Source organism: Mugil cephalus, chromosome 4, assembly GCF_022458985.1.
Source record: "Mugil cephalus isolate CIBA_MC_2020 chromosome 4, CIBA_Mcephalus_1.1, whole genome shotgun sequence".
NCBI classification, from domain to species: domain Eukaryota; kingdom Metazoa; phylum Chordata; class Actinopteri; order Mugiliformes; family Mugilidae; genus Mugil; species Mugil cephalus.
In genome coordinates this window covers 8514468-8537003 of record NC_061773.1, presented here as the reverse complement: position 1 = coordinate 8537003, position 22536 = coordinate 8514468, and the positions used below count along the sequence as shown (strand labels likewise).

At 40.6% G+C, this 22536-nt stretch overlaps 1 protein-coding gene across 2 annotated transcripts in view; it reads left to right on the top strand.

Moving 5' to 3' along the window:
- Window positions 1-22536, top strand: part of iars1 (isoleucyl-tRNA synthetase 1) — a 53473-nt gene that overhangs the window by 17548 nt on the left and 13389 nt on the right. For both annotated transcript variants that reach the window (XM_047582451.1, XM_047582452.1), the window contains exons 12-25: window positions 1356-1447; window positions 2466-2564; window positions 7370-7496; window positions 10110-10183; window positions 12469-12663; window positions 12863-12949; window positions 14879-14962; window positions 16531-16675; window positions 17310-17430; window positions 17943-18034; window positions 18388-18465; window positions 18939-19060; window positions 21053-21155; window positions 21616-21699. In XM_047582451.1, the coding sequence (XP_047438407.1) occupies window positions 1356-1447; window positions 2466-2564; window positions 7370-7496; window positions 10110-10183; window positions 12469-12663; window positions 12863-12949; window positions 14879-14962; window positions 16531-16675; window positions 17310-17430; window positions 17943-18034; window positions 18388-18465; window positions 18939-19060; window positions 21053-21155; window positions 21616-21699 (1503 nt within the window). The remainder of the gene's footprint in view (window positions 1-1355; window positions 1448-2465; window positions 2565-7369; window positions 7497-10109; window positions 10184-12468; window positions 12664-12862; window positions 12950-14878; window positions 14963-16530; window positions 16676-17309; window positions 17431-17942; window positions 18035-18387; window positions 18466-18938; window positions 19061-21052; window positions 21156-21615; window positions 21700-22536) is intronic.

Here is a 22536-nt window from a genome sequence, read left to right as displayed (position 1 = left end):
AAGTAACCCTTGAGTATATCAAGTGGCCAGGTGTTCCAGTGATTCTTCACATCAGAAGAGTATCTTCATGTATTAATGAGCCTGGGTTCAGGGAGTAGTAACATTGACTCCTGCTGGGAAAAACTCTACTAAGAAGTCACGACCAGTGGCTTCCCGTCAATTGAGCTTAGGTAGAAGCAGATGAAATGATATTTAATCAGGCACAGGGCGGACTGTAGATTATATCGCCTGTCATAAACAATGAGCTGCATGGTGAAACGCAACCTTTTTCATTGCACTTTGAGATTTATCATAGCTGCATGAGCAAACTGTCACCTTGGCTGCGAGCTTACCTTGATTTTCCTGCAAGGGTGCACAAAGCCATGATGTGTTCAAGGATTCAGGGGCAATTTTACACCAGCTTATTTCACCTCTTGTTGAGGGTGCAGTGTGGCAGGATGGCTCCTGAACTCTAGACATAGAAGGGGGAGGAAACAACCGAGAAACGTGAAACACCCTATAAAATGTTGCAGTTACATTATACGATCACATTCAAGGTCATTAGGGACACTAGGGAAAACAAATGCACTCTCACTACTTCTGCACTTAAAATCCAAGCTTCATAAAGGTTATCCTATTCAATATTTGTTTAAAATACCATGTTTCTATTATTTTAACAACCCCATTTTAATCCAGTTTAACAGCACCACAAACTACATCCTACAGTTGAATCGCCAACTTTCCCGAACTGTTTCAACATAAAGTGGAGGACTGTTATAAAAGAACACAATTGTTTTTACTGGTGTACCTGAACAACTGGCAAGTGAGTGTGTATGCACATTATATATGTAAGTTATTAATATACTGATACAGTATAGTATAATATGATTTAATGTAAAACGCTAATATATTAAGTTTAACTGGATCTAATGTTCAAATATTAACAAATGCCTGTATTTAAGCCCTGTTTAATTCTGTTCATTTCCAAGATACAGAAATTGTTGTGGTGTTGCTGACGTTTTGAGAATGTATTTATGAGATGTTGGTTTTTCTTTCTAATGTGAAACACTGACGAAGCACAAAAAGACAAAAAACAACCCGTGTTATTAAAGATTTTGACATGAGTAAACGTTCACTGCTGTTGACAGTAAAAAGGTTGTTGCATGGACGACTTCCATTAAGAGATGATGAGAAAAATACACAGTGTCATTATGTTGAGGTGCATTAGGACACGCATTTAATGAGGAACGCTCTGAAAACATGACCACGTCCAGACATGTGGAGCTTTAACCAAAGATGATGCTGAAACGTGGCTTCTCTGGCTGATATTAGGTTGTGCTGCATTAGTAATACATGATTTGTGTTTGCTGTTACAGGATGCCGACAAGAATATCATCAAGTGGCTGAAGGAGAAGGGTCGCCTCGTTTCTGTTGGCACTTGCAGTCATAATTACCCCTTCTGCTGGAGGTGAGAAATTCGAACGCCCCTGTAGACATGTGAGATTCTTCTTCATTCAGATGCGATCGGTGGAGGTTTCGTGGTGTCTGTCCAGGATCGGTTGACAAAGACAACCTCAGTGTGGCTACTCCCACACACTGTAACCACTCAGAAGTCCACATCATGCATCAGCCAGGCCTGAGCAGGATTAATTAACCTCAGTAAAAATGTAAAGATGTGTTCTCGTTGCCATTAGAAGATACAGTCTTTAACCACTCAACAGCTATAAAACAGGAAGGAGAGACATTTCAGACGAAATGCTACAAAAGTAGTACAGTGTTAAGTAAAGTGTACCAGTGTTAAGAACAAAGAGCGATGTCAGCAATGAGTATAAGTAAGAGTAAGCAGGCAATTATAGTAAGAAAACACACATCAATGCAAAAAAATATAAGGGAAAATATATATATATAAAACAATATGAGCAAGCATAAGTGAACCTGTGTTCCAAGATGTTGCTCTATAATAACATTGAATATGGGGTATTGCACAGCAAGACATTATTGCACATGGTGAGTCCAGAGTCCAGCAATATATCAAGAAATATGTACAAGTTCATGAAAATAAAGTGAACATGAGTCATTGCAAAATATCAGTGTAAGTTCAATTTTATATATATTAGTGTGTGTATGTATAAGTATATATTTTTTTCTATTCTATACTATATTTTTCCCTCTTATGAGCTGATCCCTACTATGTCTATGTAGCATATTTTCAATACAATTTAATAAAAAAAAAAAAAAGAAATCACTCAAATGCGAGTACACTTGACTACGTTCAAAATATCGATCTCTAATCATAACTTTTGTTTCTAATCATCATGCTTATATTGTTAAGTTTATTTTTGGAAAAACTAATTTTATTCCATCCCTCCAAATACATGGCTTGCTTTATGAGTGAAAGTTCACATGTTATTTTGTTAATAAATCATTGTTTTTTATGTTTAAATTCATTATACTGCAGCCTTTAATGCAATTTGTTCTATTTTCAGGTCTGACACACCCCTCATCTACAAAGCTGTCCCCAGCTGGTTTGTCCGAGTGGAGCAAATGGTGGATAATCTGCTGAGCAACAATGAAAAATGCTACTGGTGAGGTGCTTTCTGAAACAACTAGCTCGGAGCTAAGTGACAGTAAAGTGGCAGCTATGAGCATCTTGGCCTTAAATACTTGGAGCTGAGACAGGCAGCGGATGGAGTCCCAAAACAATTACAGACGCTGCTCTTCCCTAGTACCTCTAGTACGTCACGTTGTCAGCCTGTCTCTGCAGGACGGCTATCATCGGAGGTAGTGATTTAAAATGGGACGGTATTGGATTTTAACAGCTAGTCGTTGCGGTGACTTTATTTTCATTACATGGGGTTAAAATCCTCCTCAAGGCAATGACACACGTAGGACTGGTGTTTTATAGACGGAAAAAAAAAATTTGCATGATGCTAATTGTAATGGCAGAACATGAACATGAAGTAAGCGTCAGCATGATGGCTTTGCTAAGTGGTATTACCCTTCGGTGCTCCCACTGCTCTTTTCTGAGCCACAGTAGCTGCCTCTGGTAATGGGACTGTCAAACCGAGATGAATGACCAGCCGCTAGGAAGGTGAAGACGCACAGACACACGTGTACACAAAGATACACGGGCGCACACACACACACACACTCGCTTTAAAGGCCAACGTCTCTGTTTAAGGGGTATATACACTTAATTGTGTTTATTTGGTGCACGTAGCTACATATACGGTCTAATAAGAATCTGAAGGTTTGGGAAATGATGACACCTCTCAGGATAACATGGGTCAACCACATCACACTCTGCAGCCTCCAGAATACTGAGCGCTCTAATATTATTGTAGGTGTACAATTTATTTTATATTGTAATCGATCAGTTTAATCTAGATGCACCTAAAAAAAGACTCCATACAAATTAGTATTTTTATTACTGATTTCTCAGAATTCTTCTTCTTATTTTCATTTTTCACAAAACAGCAACGTCTGCAAGGTCCCACAGCCCAGCATGACATCGTTAAACTGTTTTTTTAGCTTGAGTAAGATAACAAAAGCTAAATACACTTGCCACTTGCGAAATGAAGATGAAGATGAATTGTTACATAACAGTCCTGCACTGAATCTTTCTGACTGTTCAGTTTATGTTGGAACAGCATCAGACGGGTGATAATTCAACTGTATGATCACGGTGGACGATGTAATTCATTGTGCTGTTAAAATGGATTGTTATAAACTCCAGACTGTTTCTGTTACTGAGCTTAGCCCACTGACTAGAGCAGGATGGTCAAAATGATAGAAACATGTGTGGATCGAGCACAGTTCAATGAATGTCTCTCAGTTATCTGGAACAAAAGCCAAACACCTTGATCTTCGTGAAGCTGAGATTTAATTCAGAGTTGCCGTCTCACCAGCTTCCTAATGAGTAAAGTAAAATCCTTGTAGAGTTAAGTGTCTCAATATGAAGTTCATATTAGCTGATGAGAGACGTTAACGGAGCCCTTCAGAAAGCCTGAAGGGATAGTTACCGTATTCTCAAAGTGATTTGTTCATTTTTTTTTCTGTCTTCACTGGAGATGGTGCTGTGCAGACTCAGGCTAAGTATCTACTGAGAGAGTTCAGTCTGATTTCTCCAGATGCTTGTCTGACAGAATAAATTAACGACTGAATTAATGAGTGCTCATCAGGGACCTGGTGTCTTCTTAGGCCCGTGGTTCAGCACCTTGACCTCTGTCACACGATTTGAGCACTTTATTTCTTAATAAAGGATACGACACATTGTGATTGACCTTTTCTAAGACAACAATCTGTCAAATTGGACCATTTTTGGCTCCGTTAGAGATTTCTTTTTTTTTCTTCTATCTTATTGTTTCAATCTCAGCATTTCTGCCAAGTACCACAATTTTTTTTTTCCATTTATTTAAGACAGATTTACTTTTATTGACCTCTATCGTTTAGAGATTGACCGATACGGTTTTATTTTTAGGACTGATATTGTTTTTGTTTTTTTTTTATACATCAGCCAAGGCCGATAACATGCTGACGCTTTTTCTGAGCATACAAAATAAACGGGTAAAAAGAAGTAGAGCACAAGCATTGTCCAGCTTCCAGGGAAGGGGCAATGTATGGGCTGCACGGGGCTGTCTGTGGATGCGTCTGCCTGTAAATCTTGTCTGTATCTGTGAGCACACCTGCGTGTTGGATGCCGATACCAGTTAAAACAAAACAAAAAAACCAAAGCAAATATCGATCCGATATATGGGTTAGACTCTATTATCATTTCTAGCTAGCAGCTAGAAATTTCTCATAATTAGTTGTTAATTTAAAAATGTGTACCCAGTAATCGCTCACTCTCTGTCTCTATTCTTTTATTCATCTGTCACATTTAAAAAGGAATGTCAAACTACACCCATCAATTTTCAGAAATTTACAATTTAGGGAAACGTGAAATTGTTGAAACGAACACATATGACTGGTTGTCGCTTTTCCCCCTGAGACCAGGTCATCGTCACACAGTGACAATGATCAGATGTCATTTTGCAGCTTCATGTCCCTGGCTTCCATTGAAATTGACTTGTCGCCAGTTGTTTTTCCACCAGGACTCTGGACACGTCATTACTCAACAAGCACATAAATCAAAACCTGACAGATCTGCCCTGGGTAGTTACAGTTGCTATGGTGTGATAGGACGGTTGGTGGCAGGAGAGGGTGTAGGTGAACTGTCCGGTTAGTCGCACCTTGTCCTTCAACACTGCCCTCAGTTTCCCGTCCTCCTTTACTTTTTTCCTTATCATGCACTCTCTTATTCAGTCCCCTTCATTAACCACAACCTCTGCCCCTCTGTCTCCCTCTTATAATAGAAGCCTGTACATGTTAAATAACTTCTGCGTCCCGAGCTCAAGACAGCACACTTTAAATTCTACATTTAGCATGTACTCAGAGAAGGAGGGTAAGAGATGGGGGGTGGTGGTGAGCTGTGGAAGAAAAAAAAATCATTAAATTGATATATTAGGGGCCTAAATAGAAATGCCTTCCACAAATGGGAATTGATGAACTCTTTGCTTAGTGTGTGGATCCTGACAACGATTTATACCCACCCTCAAAACCCAACCCCAGCCCTTCTGTTCTCCTGAGCAGCACAGCCTGGCACACCAAGAGAAGTGGGCAGAAAAGAAATGAGAGAAAGAGGAAGAGATTGTGAGATAGTGGATTAAAGCTAGAAATCATCCGAGGGAGGAGAAGAGGTACAAAGGAGAAAGATGCCTCGGAGGGAATGTTAACCTCTGCAGCCCAGCTTCATAATAAGACGGAATTTCCAGTAGGAGAGAAGCCGGATAAATAAAGCAACAATATTGTTTTTGTATAAAGTGTATTGCAAATGAATACACTGGCTTGGTGCGTGAAAAGCAATATGCACAGTTTCCCTGTTGGAGGTCTTATAAGATATTAAGAAGTATTAAATTTGATTTACAAAACTCTAATATCTTGCCGGCTGTGGGCTAAAGTGTTCGTTATTAAGTATTTTCATGTCTGGCTGTGGGATGTCCAGAGACATTATACATATGGACTGAAGCTGGGAGCGCACCGTTGGATGTACAGCAAACACTGACATTTCTAGCTGCTGTTGCCAGTTCTAAAGCTCAGTGTCAAAAACGTCTCGCATGGATCATCATTTAAATGCATTAACTCATGTAACTAGTCGCTGCATATTTGGCCTTGGTTTATATTAATCTAAGATATTGGTATATACTGCATCACAGGCCTCAGTTTTTACAACAGTTGATTATAATTCCTTAAAGCGCTCACTTGGTTGTCACACAAACACCGGCCGTTTCTCTGTGGTGAAGTACGATGTCACTGTTTAAGGTTGAAAGGTTTTTATTGTCATTGCAAAACGTGCGGTGCACGAAAGAGGAATTAAATTAAGTCCTGCACAATAGATCCTGAGTCTGTTGGTGCTCCACCTGAGTCTGCGCAGCCTTCTTCCTGAGGGGTGGAGGGGGGTGAACAGTGCATGACCGAGGTTCCTAAACTGCCCTTTTCCTGCGTCTGCTGTCGTCCCCCATAGCCAGTTGATCCGCTGTTCCGACTTCACCGCTCGTTACAAATGGTTTCTGTCTGCGAGCGAGCAGCTTCCCTACCGCACAGTGACACATAATGTGAGAATGCTCTCCACCGCACACCTGTGGACAGATGTGATGTGACTGCAGCTCCCAGGCCAGCTCACTTTAGCCTCCGCAGGAAGCGCAGCCTTTGATGGGCCTTCTTTAATTATACTGGTGGCGTTGTTGTGCCAGCTGAGGTCGTCTGTGATGTTCAGTCCCCGAAATGAACTGAACAGGAGGCTGAGGGCACATCCCCGAGGGGAGCCAGTGTGCTTTATGTTTTCATAACTAAACTTAGCAGCACAACAAGCCTGTGGTGGCACCTCTAGCTAATGCATTTAGTGGAACTGGAGAACTGAGGCTCTCAAGAAGGAGAAGGTGTTGTTTTACTCAACCCAGACCAGCAGGTTTAATAGTTTTTAGCATTTTTAATTCTGTTATTAGCGTAATTTTATCACTTTTTCTCTTGTTTGCCTTTTAGCGTTTTTACTGTTTTTAGTCTAACTTTGTGCTCTTATGTCTATTTCTACTAATTTGCAGTTTGCAGCTAGGATTATTGTGTAAAGCAAAGTGCTGTACAAATTAAGTCTGATTGATTGAATGGACCCATGCAACCAGCCAGACTGTCTTGTATGAAAACAGTGTCTATTAAAAGTGTCTCTGTAATGGTTAAACACTAATTTTTAAGTAAAAATTGACACTCACTCTGCTGCACATCCAGACATAATTTTCCAGACTTCTTGAAATCGTGCTCTATATTTCGGTTTACTAATCTCTCCGTCTCTCTACAGGGTTCCAGAATTTGTGGGTGAGAAGCGTTTCGGGAACTGGCTGAGAGACGCTCGTGACTGGGCCATTTCAAGGAACCGCTACTGGGGCACACCGATCCCTCTCTGGGTCAGCGACGACTATGAGGAGGTCAGAGAAACACTTGTTACGCTTTAATAGATTCTGATAACGCGTCCAAATACCAAGATGCATCTTCTTCTTCTTCTATTAGGGAGCTGATTGTAGTGTTGACAGCGGTATGCCTTCAGTCTGGGCTAAGCATGGCTGTAATTGAAAAGTTGCACTCTGTAACACTCACTTTTATTTACAGTAGGAATAAGCTTGTGTGAAAATAGCCCCGTGTCTTTCCTGGGGAAGATTTGTCTTCTGAAAGAGCACAGAAATCAAGTTTTCTCATAAATTGTGTCATGCGAAACTGACACTGACCTCTTTTTGACACTCACAATTCTGGCTCTTCTCTGTGTGTGTGGAGGCTTGTGTAGGAGAGACGGTTTGGCATGGCAGAGCCAAGTGACCACAGTGTGAAGGCAGAAAGTGTAGCGTGACTCCATGCAGCAGTCACAGTCGACTCCCCTCAAGCACCGTCATATAGCGCCTCTGTAAACCCAACACATGAATGATTCATTAATGTAAACAGCAAATAAACACGAAAACCAAAATGTGATTGGTTTCCCTTCATGCTGGTTAAGGCAACTTCAAAGGGTCTTTAAGACAAACAGCTTTTGGGGGTTAAAGAAAAGAGGATGCGGAAAATAAGTGGAGGGGACTATCATGAGAAAAATGAAGAGGAGAAGGAAATAGAGTGAAAACTGGAGTCAAACTGTAAAATGTTTGTTTTGTTGTGGCTGTTTTTCGCCAAACTCGTCTGACTGTCTGAAGTAGACTGAACTGAATAGAAATGTCAGAATTGGGTTGTTTGAGCGTTTGAAAAATGAAGTGTTGGTCCCCTGGCTGAAAGAGGGACAGCCAGCGACCTGCTTGCTGGAAATAGCATTGTGACTGTTTCCAGAACACTTGCTCTCCCTGGTGCCTCCCTCACACACCCCTCAGCGGCAAATCACACATGCAAATCTAAAACTGTACGATTGTGTGTCTGCGTTTCCTCGCGTGGTTGTATGATTTCTTTCTCTCTGCATCTTCTCTCCTTTTTTTTTTTTTTTTTTAATAATTCCATCTGTCTCTGTCCATGGCTCTCTGGATGTGTTTCTTTATATCGCGTGCGCTTTTGTATGTGACGGTGGTGTAACAGGCTGTATCTGGGCCATGTTACCTGGTGCTGTGGTAAAACTAGAGCAGAGCCTACAGGTTAACTCTCCGAGGAGACCAGATAACACACTTTACCATACTTTCTAAGGTAAAGTTACTTAGGAAGTGAGATAAGTAGGCCTACATCTAAGTTTGGTTTCTAATGCAACAAGCAAAGTACATTCGGTGTATGATGATAGATAACTAAGAACAGGCACAATTTAAAAACGGAGGAGGTGAACTAGACTGGACTTCTGTTGTATTTCTGCTAAAGATAAACATTAATCATCTATCAACCTTTATTAATTTGACTAAAAATTAAATTGTGCAATTTACAGATTAAACATGTGCTACTGTTAATGTGGCTGTAGACATGATTTTTGCTTTAACATAGCATTTTCAAATGTGTTGGTTGTACAATGTAATAGCTGTAGAATTACACCATCACCATTAAGACTGGCTCTTTTTAAGCCTCGCTTTCTCGTCGCAATTCTGTCTCCCACTGGGTTGGAAATCTACTGGAAAAATAAAGGTTTCAAAATTCAGCACAAAGAAAGTGCATAACAGATAGAGGATGGTGCTTTTGTTTGCTCCAATAGCACGACGGACAGTGGAACAACATCTGCTCCACCTGTACACGGCAAAAGAAAGAGAAGGCGACAAAGGTGAAGAGGCAGAGTGATGGGAACCAAGGAAAAATAAGATTAAATGTCTGACAGGCAATCGCTCTATGGAGAGAGCTCCAGGACTAGACAGGGTTCAAAACAGGCATTCAGAAAAAAACTTGCCTACTTACTAATAGAACAAGGTCCTTTATTTTTCCTTTGTCGTGGAACTGAGATCAGAGGTTCAGCTTCAAGTTGGGATTCTCTGTTTGGAGAGACGCCAGACTGGTGGTGAGGAATGTAGATGATGGTTACAGGACCTTAAGAAACAAACATCTGGGTCCTTGTGTTATTTTCTAAGAAGAAAAGATTGTATAATATTAGCCCAGTTTTTTCTCTCTATCATCACACGTCTCTGTGATGGACTGAATTAATTCATGTTTTTCTTCCTAATGTGTCTTCTGCTCCCCCTTCTTTCCCTGATACAGTTAGGTGTTTACAAAAAAAAAACTATTTTAAAAAACAATTTCACCATAACTCTTAAGTGAACATTTCCTCTCCTCTCCAAATGGTACTGATGGGCGCTTCTGTGTACCGCTAAGTTCTGACGAAAACAGAATCTGGCTCTTTGTAATGTTGACCCAACGGGGAAACAATAAATTATCTGTTGCCAGTAATGATACAGCTGCAAAGATGTACAAATGTTCAGTCTGACTTTGCACAAAATCAAATAAATGTTTGACTTTTCTCAACAGTGCCCAAGACTTCCTCTCACATTTGAAAAGCTGGGCCCAGTGCTATTTTTGCATCTTGTTATTTTGAGTATTTTGAAGTGAAATACAGTTATATGCTTTGCCTTAAACGTGATGTCCTGTGTATGTGTATTCTTTAGGTTGTGTGTGTATCATCCATGGCCGAACTGGAGGAGTTGACTGGAGTCAAAGTAACTGATCTGCATCGGGAAAGGTGAGTCGCTGATCAGCTACCAAGATTAGAAGCCACCCAACTGTGTACCGAGTGTTACTGTTATGTCAGTGGATTGCCTCAAATTCACAGGATACATGTGTACAGGGCCCATATTCGATGATGTGTTTTCATAACGGTGTCTGGGCTTGTGTGTGAGTCAGTGACCTGTTTGCCTGAACCAGACATGCGTTGTGGTGCACAGACCACTTTACTCTTCATTCGCTAATTTCCTCTAATCGCTTCCATCTTTAATGGGTGGCTGGGGATGAGGTTGCTTTCGTCAAGCTCCTGTGTTTGGGTTTCTCTGCAGGTCTGGAAGTTATTTAATCTAAACTAATATCCAAAAAAAAAAGAAAGATGAAAACAAGAACAACTGGACTAATAGAATTTCTTGAAGATGTTTCACCACTCATCGAAGTAACATCTTCAGTTCTGAGAGCCTGAGAGTAGGAAACTGTGGCTTGTGCTCATCGGAAACTTGTTGACGCCAGGCGGCAACCTCCGAGTCTGAACAACGTAGCCCATGAGGGAGTGCACAGAATTGCAGTTTGAGGGGCTGCTTGACGCTGGCTCTAAAAGGGAGCAAATCCCCGTAGACCCCCATGTTAAAAAGCCCAACAAATACTATTTTGGTCTCAGTGGTTTATTTCACTATTCATGACAACTGTACGGGGGGTGAATTTATTTTTCATTAAGGTTTAAAATTCTGCATAATTAAGGGTGTTCCCGCTTTGAACAGGTAGGTATTGGCAAGGACTTCACAATACGATCCGTATCACGATACCTGAGTCACGATACGATACATTATTGCGATATTATGATATTGCGATATATTGCAATATTCTGCATAGTTCACTGAGAAATTTTAAAAGCAGCTTAAAATACACATTGTATATATGTACATTGATGACAGTGATAATTCACTTATGCAGTATTTACTGCACTTGTACATAAAAAGTGGTGGTGGAGGTGCAAGTCATTCATGATCAGTCCAAAACATCGATATTAAGACATTCAAAATCAGGTAGCAGAGAGTTGGGTGGGCTGGTCTCAAGCTCAGCTCCGCCCCAATACGACCCCCATGTCTTCAGCTCCGCCCCAACACGACCCCCATGTCCATATCTGGACCAATACTGATCCAAAATCCTCGAAACAAAATGAAAACGTTACTCTATGGATATGTTCGTACATGTTGTTGGAGGAGGCTCAGCCACGCAGAAAGTCCTCACTAAATAGGTGGCGCAGTAGCTGCAGGCTGTTCACTAATGTACTACCCAACTGGGAACATGTCGTGTTAGCGCTATCAAAACGACTTGCGGCATGAATGTGTCATAGTTCACTAAAGTTTAACTTGATGAAATGTAGATTTACTTGGAGCATGAATACAAATCCATTCAATTCAGCAGTTGTATTCCAACACATTTTAGCTAACTGGGAAACATTGAGCCGTGAAGTTCTGTAAATACGAAATATGTATGGATCAGTTAGACTGGACACCCTGTAATCAGTCCACATTATAAGAAGTGAAGTTGGCAGCCACTGAAGATAATGGCTCTGAACACATGGATGAGCATTTTAGACATATCTTATACATAAAAATCTGCAGAAATTACGCATTAAACTACTCAGAATGTTCTCAGCAGTTCATTCTTTTTCAGTATGTTCAATAACACCCCCTCCATTCAAGTGGCCCTGAAGCAGCGTTCCTCAGGGTTTCAGAGTACTGCAGCAGAGCAGTAGACAAACCAAATCAGCTTCATCAACGGCTGATATTTTATTTTACTCATTTATTATTCATAGCCATAAATTGATTATATTATTGTTCTGGGCTGATTTGGCATTTCACACACTTTGGAATTATGAAAATATTGAGCTGTTTTTCCTCAGTTGAGGTGACTTTAATAAAAAAAACACTTATTGCTTTCGTAAGCTAAATCCGAACAAGTGAGTTTATGTATTGAATGAATCCATACCTTTGACTCTTAACAGAGTAATCCAAAGTTTTAACCCAAGCGTATTCTAATGGGAGTCAGCACAACAAGGCAAACTCTTCTTAAATCTCATTCTCAACACGACAGATGATCATTAGTTGTTGTTCTGGTCTGCTGCCTACAGACCTGTGTGTCCATATTGTGTAGAAATGCTTAGGACGTTCCCACGTGACACCAGTAAAAATAAAACAGTTATCAAACAGTTTTTGACTTGATTGCTATCGATGTCAACAACTACACTTCTTCTTTTTTTTCCTCCCTGTCACTTCTTCTGTTCACACTTACTCCTCCCAGCATTGACAACCTGACAATCCCGTCGCGGCGTGGTAAGGGCGTGCTGAGGAGGATCCCGGAGGTGTTTGACTGCTGGTTTGAGAGTGGCAGCATGCCTTATGCCCAGGTTCACTACCCATTTGAAAACAGGAAGGACTTCGAGGACGCTTTCCCAGCAGACTTCATCGCTGAGGGCATCGACCAGACCAGAGGATGGTACAGTAAACTATGGATGAACGAGGAGTAGCAACATAGACACTTAGTTGTAGGATATGTAGCATGAATGGAAGAATGAACAGAAAGGCAGATGAGTCGCCTGTGAATGGACGTAAAAATAATATTTAAAATCTAAAAGATGAAATGTCTCGTTACAGTTTTATAGTTAAACTGACCTTGTTGTTCTTTCTTGTTGTAGGTTCTACACCCTGTTGGTGCTGTCCACGGCGCTGTTTGGCAAACCGCCCTTCAAGAATGTCATTGTTAACGGACTGGTGTTGGCAAGGTAACAAACCACTTTCACCTTTTTAATTTGCAAATAGATTCATTTTCATTAAAGGACTTGTATCAACAAATCCCTAGAAAAGGTCAAAAACAACAATGTGTCTAATGTAAAAACATTGAAATCAAATAGTATATTTTTGTGTCTAATCATTTCTCAAGTCACAATTGTGTAGTTTGAGGATCAAATGATACATTTGTTGGTACATTTAGGACTATTTCCTGCAGCAAAATAGTAAACTGAGCAGATTTTATGGATGCAGGATGGTGGATGTGGGTTTCACTCGAAATAAACTTCCAAGTCATGAATAGATGTATCTGCCAGGGTCACAGAAACTACGGCTTTTTGTGGTGCAGACTTGTAAGCAACTATTAACTGGGTTTTGACTATACATTAAAGGTCCCATATTATGCCACATTCACTTTATAGAGGTTTTTTAACACCATAGCATAGCATAGCCTGTGTATGAGGTCCCAGAATTGAAAAAAAAATCTGTCACTTCTCCCACTTGCTCCTATTTTTAGTGAATATGTCAAACAGGCGGATGTGGGATTTTTCCCCTTGTGACATCATGAGGGGAAATAACCACTCCCTCCAGTTGTGCATACTGCCTTTGACCCGCTCCCAGATTGATAAGCCAGCCCTCTAAAATTGCAGAGTTGGCGCCATTTTTTCTCCTTACAAACCCTCGCAAACACACATGGTAAAGGTACGAGCAGAGCACGGCCGTTGCTCTGTTGTTGGCTGCCTTTGTCTGAGCCTCTGAAGATCCAGTGAATCGATATTATTTTTGCTGGAAATGTACCAGCAAAGGTCTTCATTGACCTTGTGTAGCCGTCTGGTGAACTACAGTGAATAACATACAGAAAATGTCATTGTAATTTGTAAGTAGCCTAATTAGACAAATTAGTTTTCAGTTTAGCAATGAGATTGCTATCTACTGTATCTCCAAGCAGCAAATATTCTCAGCTTCTGTGGGCATGGTTGCACAGTTTCCACAGGATCACCTGTCCAAAAAAACTGTGAAAAGTGTGAACATTATAAAAAAATATAGCTTATTGAATTAGAAACTAAGAAAGTGTATGGTTCATTCTAACCCCAACGATTACCCTTACAGTTTGCTGAAGCTAGTGTTAGCAACATGATAGTAACTGTAACAACACATATAAACAAAATAAGTAACATATTCAGACACAATATTTTTAACCAACCATTGAGAAACATCTGAACTTCTTCAGGAACCTCTCCTTCTGGGTCAGATTCTGGTTCAGACTGGTGAGGTTGAACAACTGCATCTCTACCAGCCATAGTCATAAATCCACCGTAAAACACAGCTCATTTGCATTTGAAGGTACAGGCACAGAAGCAGCCTGTTCTCAGTAGAACTCACTAGAGCGACCATAATACAGGACCATAATACACTTTATAAACAGTGATGTTGGGCCTCTGACACCTATATGAAATTGTTGAAAATAGGTTTAATATGGGACCTTTAAATGTTAGGTTTGTTCTTGGTCTTTAAAGAGGTGAGTTGACAAAATACACAATATTTCCAGGCTTATCCTTTCAGTCAACACATCTCTGTTCTGTTTCCACTTATCGTCTCTAACCACCCCCTCCATTCTTTTTAACACAGTTACTATTTTAGTTTTCTCCCCCCTTACTCACCGGCCCATTCATCCCCTCTTAATCTCTCTGCTGTTTCTCATAATCAGCATTGTATGTGTGCTGTAACTTTAGCCCTCTGAGCTGCTCTACAACAAGGCTGCTTGTCCTCAGCCCCGAGGTCTAAATCCACTGTGCTCACAGGCCTGCTGACCTGGAAGGACTTCACTAATTTGAATACCAAGTGCATGGTTTATAACATGCACTTTAGTGCATGCATGCATGTGTGTGTGTGGATTAATGCCTTTGCTTGTCTCATTCCCACAGCGATGGACAGAAGATGAGCAAGCGCAAGAAGAACTACCCAGATCCAGGATTGATAGTGCAGAGCTATGGAGCCGATGCCCTCAGGTCAGCTCTGTGAATGCAAGCGAGTGTGCGTTTCTGAAATGCTTGTGTGCCGGTGGCGGGGCTGCGTGCTAACCTACAGTACCGTATGCTAATAGCAAGCATTCTTTAAAAGGTTTAAATCACTGTCTACACTCAACAAGAAAGTATACAGTATACACACACACACACGCACACACTCATATTCACTGTGTACACGTGCCTTCACGTCCCTCTTCATACATTCTCTCTTTTGCCCTGAGCTGTAGGAGTTCTATGGCCATATGGCTTAATAAATAAACCACTATGCAGTTGCACCATATGGTCACATATACACTCATGAGGAGAGCTGCACAGATAAAGAGAAAAGGTGCCAATGTGTTTCTGGTTGAGACCCCTATTTTCTCTTTTAGCTTAAATCTTTACTTATAGTATATCCTCTGTGAGTAAACTACATGAAGGTTTTAGCAGCAAAAACTGTGAACTGGAAAGTAAACAAGCGCCAGAGCAAAGTACGTGCACTTTTTTTTGGTTGTTTTTCAGCCGTGTCTGCTTATTGTAAGGTGTCCAAACGTATTTGAGCTGTTGATGGTTGTGTGTGCTCTTCATTTTGTTTCAAATGAATGTCTGAGTCGCTGCTATTAAAATCACTCAGGATCTGTGTTGCAAGAGGTTGCATCATATCGGCTTGCTTACAAAATATAAAATAAAGTATTCCATTCGTTAGTGTGCTGATGTCTGCCACAAACTATTAAATTGTTTTGCATCTTTTTTTTTTTTTTTTTTTTTTTTTTAATTTTTTGTCAGCTGCGTCTCTGGATAGCTTTTCTTAGAGGAAAGAGATCCCTCTTGGAGAGCAGAAATGCTTTACATTTAGGAAATGCATCCTGCTGCACAGTATTCCTTTAGTAGTACCCAGTGGTATTTTCTTGTTTCTGTAGATAAAGCATTTAAGTTAGTCTCTGACCACTGTCTTGGAAAGAATTTGGAATGTGATTCTGCCTTTGGATGAACAAAGTATTTATGCTCAAATGCAGTTTTACAAGCAACCAGCCATGGGGACATTTGCTCACATCACCATGTGTGATGTTTTTTTTCCCCGCTTGTGGGTTATGAAATTATTTGAGAATTTACCGGGACCCAATGGGCCAGTCCCGACCACTTCCATAACCATGGCACTATGAGTTACAGTCCACAGAAACATCCTTTAGTGGCCCAAATACTGCTCTTAGTGACCTGAGACTGAGCTAAAGACTTTCAGCAGTTAAACATTTATTAATTCACTGCTTCGTCTTTTTTTTTTTTTTATTTGTAGACAGTAGAAACTGTCATGACGTACAAGCACACACAATTAAGCTTTGTCTCTTGTACTGTATGTTGGTGCTCGAGAAACGACCACTGTCAACAAATTGATATTCAGCAGCTTACCGTTTTACAGATGTGTTTGTTGCCAGCTCCTTCTGAATGAATTTTAATGATGTCTAACAGTTTAGTTAAACATTTTTGCACATCTGACAAAAAACATCCCAAATATCCCAAATACACTGCATGTTCTCACTGACGCCTGCTCACCAACTCCTCTCTTTCTGTAGACTTTACCTCATCAACTCTCCTGTGGTGAGAGCAGAGAATCTGCGTTTCAAGCAAGAGGGTGTGCGGGATGTGTTGAAGGATGTCTTCCTGCCGTGGTATAATGCCTATCGCTTCCTGGTGCAGAACATTCAAAGGTTGCAGAAGGTAATGTAATGAAAATCAAAGTCGTTGTTCCTTCTACAGTGATTCCTCCTCTACCGCTGCACTGCTATTTTTAGTAATTTGTCTGTATTTGAATGAAACCCTGGTGAAAATGACTGTCACTTAGTGGAGCTGAAAATGGTACTGCCCTAAATCAGCCCTTTGTTTAGGTTAAAACTGATACTGAAAAATAAACTGGTTTCAAAATTAGGCTATTTTCCAGATGATATCCAAAAGGAAATCTAAATAAATGTTCATTTCCACCGCTCCTGTCACTGGGATGGTTAGCGGCTGGTGCTGCTAATTCTCCAGTCAGACGTGATTAAAAGAGCACCATTCAAACAAATTGAATGTGTGGCTGCTTTCAGGCGGCCACGATGAACTGGAACATTTCCAGTTTGAGATTTTGTATTTCAGAGTGTTACCTCTTCACCCAAAGGTGTCAAAGTTGTAGCACCTTTCTTTGCCTGTAGATGGCACACATCAGCATGTCTAAATATAAACGACCTAAGCTTCTTCGATTCAGTTTCAACACATTAATGTTACTGTACGTCCATTTGCTGCTGAAAATGTTGATTGTTTTTAATTTGTCTCTGCTTGTGTTTTTGTGTGTGCTTGTTTGCTACTCATGGCTTAGGAGGATCAGATTCAGTTCCTGTACAATGAAAACACGACGAAGCCAAGTGACAACATCATGGACAAATGGATTCAGTCCTTCACACAGTCCCTCATCCAGTTTTTCAAGACGGAGATGGGAGGTGAGACAGGCACTACTGAAACACACATACCCAAACAGCAGTGTTTCCGTTATTTCACATGGCACTGACTTAGGTTAATAGCTCGGAAAAGTCCCTGACTGCTATTTGCACTAACTCTAACAAAAAAAAAAAAAAACCCTCATCTTACCCTATCATTGAATGGGTTATGTTTGTAGCTTTTGTTTTGGACTCAAAAAGAAAAGTGTTTTGCTCTCCCTCTTTAGGTCTTCCTAGCCTCCCAGCTAATAGTAGGTCTTCTGATTTTACCTTTTGTATGATGGTTACAGAGACTGCCACCTGCTGGCATGAAGAGCTATGCAGAACGTATATACTAGCAAGTCGTTGAGGTTAACATTTGGCTTTTCAGGTTTAGAATCAGGACCAAGTCCACACCAATGCACGCACTTATAGTCTTCATATAACTACAAAAGAAGACTCTTCGTTATCCACAAAAAATATCTATATATGTAATAAGTATAAGTCTCCACCCTTTCATACTGTTTCTCTCTCAGGTTACCGCCTGTACACCGTTGTACCTCGGCTGGTCAAGTTTGTGGACATGCTCACCAACTGGTACGTCAGGACCAACAGACGTCGCCTGAAGGTGAGATGACACCTTTAAATTTCTACTCATACAGCGATATATACACCAGTCATCCACAACATTAAAACCATTGACCATCTTGTTACAATACAAAGTTCTGCTGGGAAACTTTTGGACCTGACATTCAGTTACCATTGACTGTATATACGAACAAACCCGTCATGACTTCACCCATTGGATTTTTAAACCATTTCTGAGTGTCTTCATCATTATTTCATAGCTGTGAATTGTGGGCCTCCTTGTGAACATTCGGCTGACTTTGAGGGCACATTCATGGATGTATGCAACGGCATTTTTATCTTTTTACTGTTCCAACGGGAAAGAACTTATTGATGTGTGTGTGAACTTCGTAGGGAGAGAGTGGCACTGAGGACTGCCTGTGGGCGCTGGAAACCCTCTTCAGTGTTCTGTTCTCCATGTGCAGGCTGATGGTGAGTCATTCAGTTTATGTGTGTGTGAGAGGCTGTGAGAGAAAAGAGAATATGTATGGGGCAGATTTCTCATGGATTTTGCTTTGGTGTACGCAGTAAACCAAGACATAATTCTGGTATGGATGTGGTGTGTTTGTGATGGCTATGAATAATTCATGGGCAGTATGTGTTTTTATTTATACCACATTCTCACATGCGAGTCTCACGAAGAGCCAGTTAGCCTAACCCATATGAATACGGATCAGCTGTGAGTTATGCTAACTAATTATGTGCGGCTGAAATGGAGGAGAATCACGTTTGAAGCAACTTCACAAAGGCACAATTGCGCTTGAACCTTCACAGCAAGGCGCCAGAAAAAAAAAAGGTTCTGACTTTCAGATGTAAATGAAATACAGTGCAGAGCTTCTAATAATCGATCTTCTTTTCGTTTTCTCTCTCATGTCTGCTTGCTTTTCTTCCCCCCTTCCTCTCAGGCTCCCTTCACACCCTTCATTACGGAGATGATGTACCAAAATCTGCGTCACCTCATTGACCCTGCCTCTCTTGAAGAGAAGGACACCGGCAGCATCCATTATCTCATGCTGCCTCAAGTCAGGTTGGCAAAATCACTTCCCCCTCACGACGTTACTCTCCGGGTTCACACTCGCTCCTCTCATCACCACTCATTAGACAGCCATAGTTGGTGAATAGCGGTTGGATAACCTCGTGGATTATTAACAGCTGCAGTGCCATCAGGAGTTGGGGGAGACCCAGAAAGAGATAAATGGGGAGTGAATTTTGGAATTTATTCTCAAAATCACTTTTAAGGTTGTTGTTGTCAGATGAATTAATAAGTACTGTTTGCTTTGGAATGACCTGCTTGGGTAACTCGAGTCTTGCAGAAATTATAACCACGACGCTAACTGGCCAAATGTTTAGTTAATGTAAGTTTAAATTGATAATAACAGTCATTCATTCTTTAAATCTTTAGAGGATTTCCTTGCTTAACCCCCTCTTCTACCTCGTCCAACGCAGCATCAGCTACAGACGAACCTCTACATAAAATACGACGTCTTCTTCAAAGGCTCTTTAGCAGATCTAATTGTTACAGAAACAGCCCCTCAACCACCTCCTCTTGGGTTTGCCTCCGTTCTCCCAGGAACCTGATCAGGTTCAGACAGAGTGCGTGGCCTTACTCTACCCCACTTGTATCACACTCTGAACTCCTCAGAGTAGCTCAAGAAGCTCAGGCATCTGCAGTAGTTTCCACATAACAGAGAAACGGCTTCTGTCTTTATGTGATTTCTTTATTCACCATGTTCCCATTATTAGTAGTATTATCTCACTCCTATCTACTCCTGATCCAGGAATGCTTTTTACACATTTTAATAATTATTTATAAGTGTTATTTTAACGGAATGATTGTTTCTATGAGTCAATCAGCAAAGATACTTTTGCTTTTACTTTTTGCTTCTCTGCAGTTCACTGCCATCATCTCTTGAACCCTGTTGGTGTTTTTTTTTTAAGCTCAAAACTTTTCTTTTTGTTTTTAGACAGAGTTGTCAGAGTGTTTTGTACTTTTAGCAGAGAATGAGTAATACCCGCGCAGTATTGCACAGACCCCGTTGTGATTGTCAGCCCTGCAGAATGGATATCGCACACAAAATATGATCATTTCATTCCCTCAATTACTTTAGTGAAATGTGTGGCTTGGTGGATGATTGGTTTTGTAACGCCTGCAAGGAATTTCTAATTGCCCCAACTTAATTGCATCATCTTTAACTATGAAAAAAGTTCTGACATGATTAAATATCCATTTGATTTAGCATAAGGAAAATAGTTTGTGTAATGGTTCATATAATCTCCCCAGTCACTTAGGCAGCCCTCAGTGCTGCTGCTTTATTAGCTACTTGTCCTTCATGCTGTCAAATGGGACTACTTCACCCTGCTCCCAAAGGTCAGCTACCAATCAGGTGGTGGGAACAGCTGCTCCTCAATCACCTCATTAAATGATTGGCTGTCCCTGGTGTCTCTCCCTTCTCATTTAACTCCATTGTTGTGTGCACATTTGGAGGAGCGCGCTGCATGAGCAAATGAACAAGCTTCGTGCATGCACACACATACAGTCTGTGCGCCTGCAGACAGTTAGGGATAATATCGCTATTATGTGTGATTACCAGTGGCTGTGCAGCTCTAATTTGGATTCATAGGTGGAAGTCTCGGTGTACCTCATTAGTGCGTGTTCCTGTGCTAAACTCGGTTAAACTGATAGTTCTGAAGTCTGTCTTTATATACATTATATATGTGTGTCACACACCCTGCTGTTCTCGATTTTCCTGAATGGATTAACCATTGTAATTTGTGAATTAATTAGAAGGTGGGGGCTTCAGTCGGTGACTTACGATACAAATGCTGCACCTGCTACATCTGCCACTGGGCCTTGAACTTGAAAGAATAATGATTAATTACTGAGAAGATGTGCTAGTCTTGTTATAAGGAGGGATCAGTGTCATATGGCACCCCAATTATTTTAACCACTCATGACCGGTGCCGTGACTTGATGGAAACTACAATAATACGGTGATACTCCATGGTTTTCCTTTTGCAGGGAGAGCGTGATCGACAAGCGCATTGAGAGCGCCGTCTCTCAGATGCAGTCTGTGATTGAGCTGGGCAGAGTGATCCGAGACAGGAAGACAATGCCTGTCAAGGTATGTCACCAACTTTACCCCATCCACTGATTCGATACGGTATAATGGGTGCAGTGTAACTACCGAATGGGAAAATAAATGGAGGAAAAAAAAGAGACACTGATCCTAACCCATGTTTCACTTAATTGATTTATCCAAAGCTTCCAGACATATTTCACATTCTGCATTTCTTCTGAACAGGACGTGTGGATCTAATCAAGCATTTATTTATAAGAAAAAGAGGAACACAGTTAATGCAGATACACATATAGACAGAATATTTTAGAGTCCAACAGCAGTACTCTTGCTAAGTTGAGTAAACTCTGCAACAGGTCAGATATGTGTTTTTATAAGGGTACATTTTCATACAACTATCTTTTCTCTGCCATGTCACGAATAAAACGTAGCTTTACGTGTATTTGGTCGTGTGTTATCCAGTTTGACGCGGTGCACTGCTTCAGCGTTTCGTTATTTGTTTCAGTACCCATTGAAGGAGGTGGTAGTTATTCACCAGGACCCAGAGGCTCTGAAAGACATCCAGTCCTTGCAGAAATACATCATTGAAGTAAGTGAACAGACCGTTGTATTATTTATTTGCTTACATATTCACAGAGGAATAATTTTTCACAGCTGTGCAGTTAAATTACTCATTCTACAACTTTTAAAGAGTACACTGAGTTACTCGACTAGTAAAATAAGGAGGTACTTTTTTTTTTGTAAAAGTTTTTGCTGAAATTGGTTTCTGCTCATTTACTCTGCTTTGATCAGTGCTATTAAGCTTCTGTATGTTGACTTCTTGGTGGAGGGGGATGAACATCAGAGGCAGTGCATCTTCACATGCTGCTTGTATCTGCAGCTGTAATTGATATTTCTAACTTCCATTTAAAAATGGAGGTGAAGCAGATGCCTTGGAAAATAATTTCACATTTGATCTACCAGAGATGCCTCACTCATCAAATACAGAGCGCAAACATGCAAATTATGTTGTTTTTCACTAGTGCAGTAAACATATTATTGTTAATCTCTTTTACTACTTGTTTATTGCATCGTTAAAATTCGTCTTCTAGTGTCGGCAGGTTACAAATGTGCTGAGTTACTGATGTAGAGGCTGTTTCTCCCTCACACATCTTGTGGATTTCCTCTAAGGGAAAATGTCCATGTTGACAAATAATCATGCACAATTTTAAGTTAAGAACATACAGTGTATTTTATGTCCCGCCTTCACTATGTGCTGAGACAGCAGAAAGTACAGATTTGTTCCAAACCTTGCATTGTTTCATGCAGGTATTGTTTAATAAGAGACACACATCAGAAAGACCATTAAACTGCCAGTAACACTTTGCCTTTGAGTGTTGAGTATTTTTGTTTCTAGGAATTCTATTATTTCACTTTTGAGAACTTA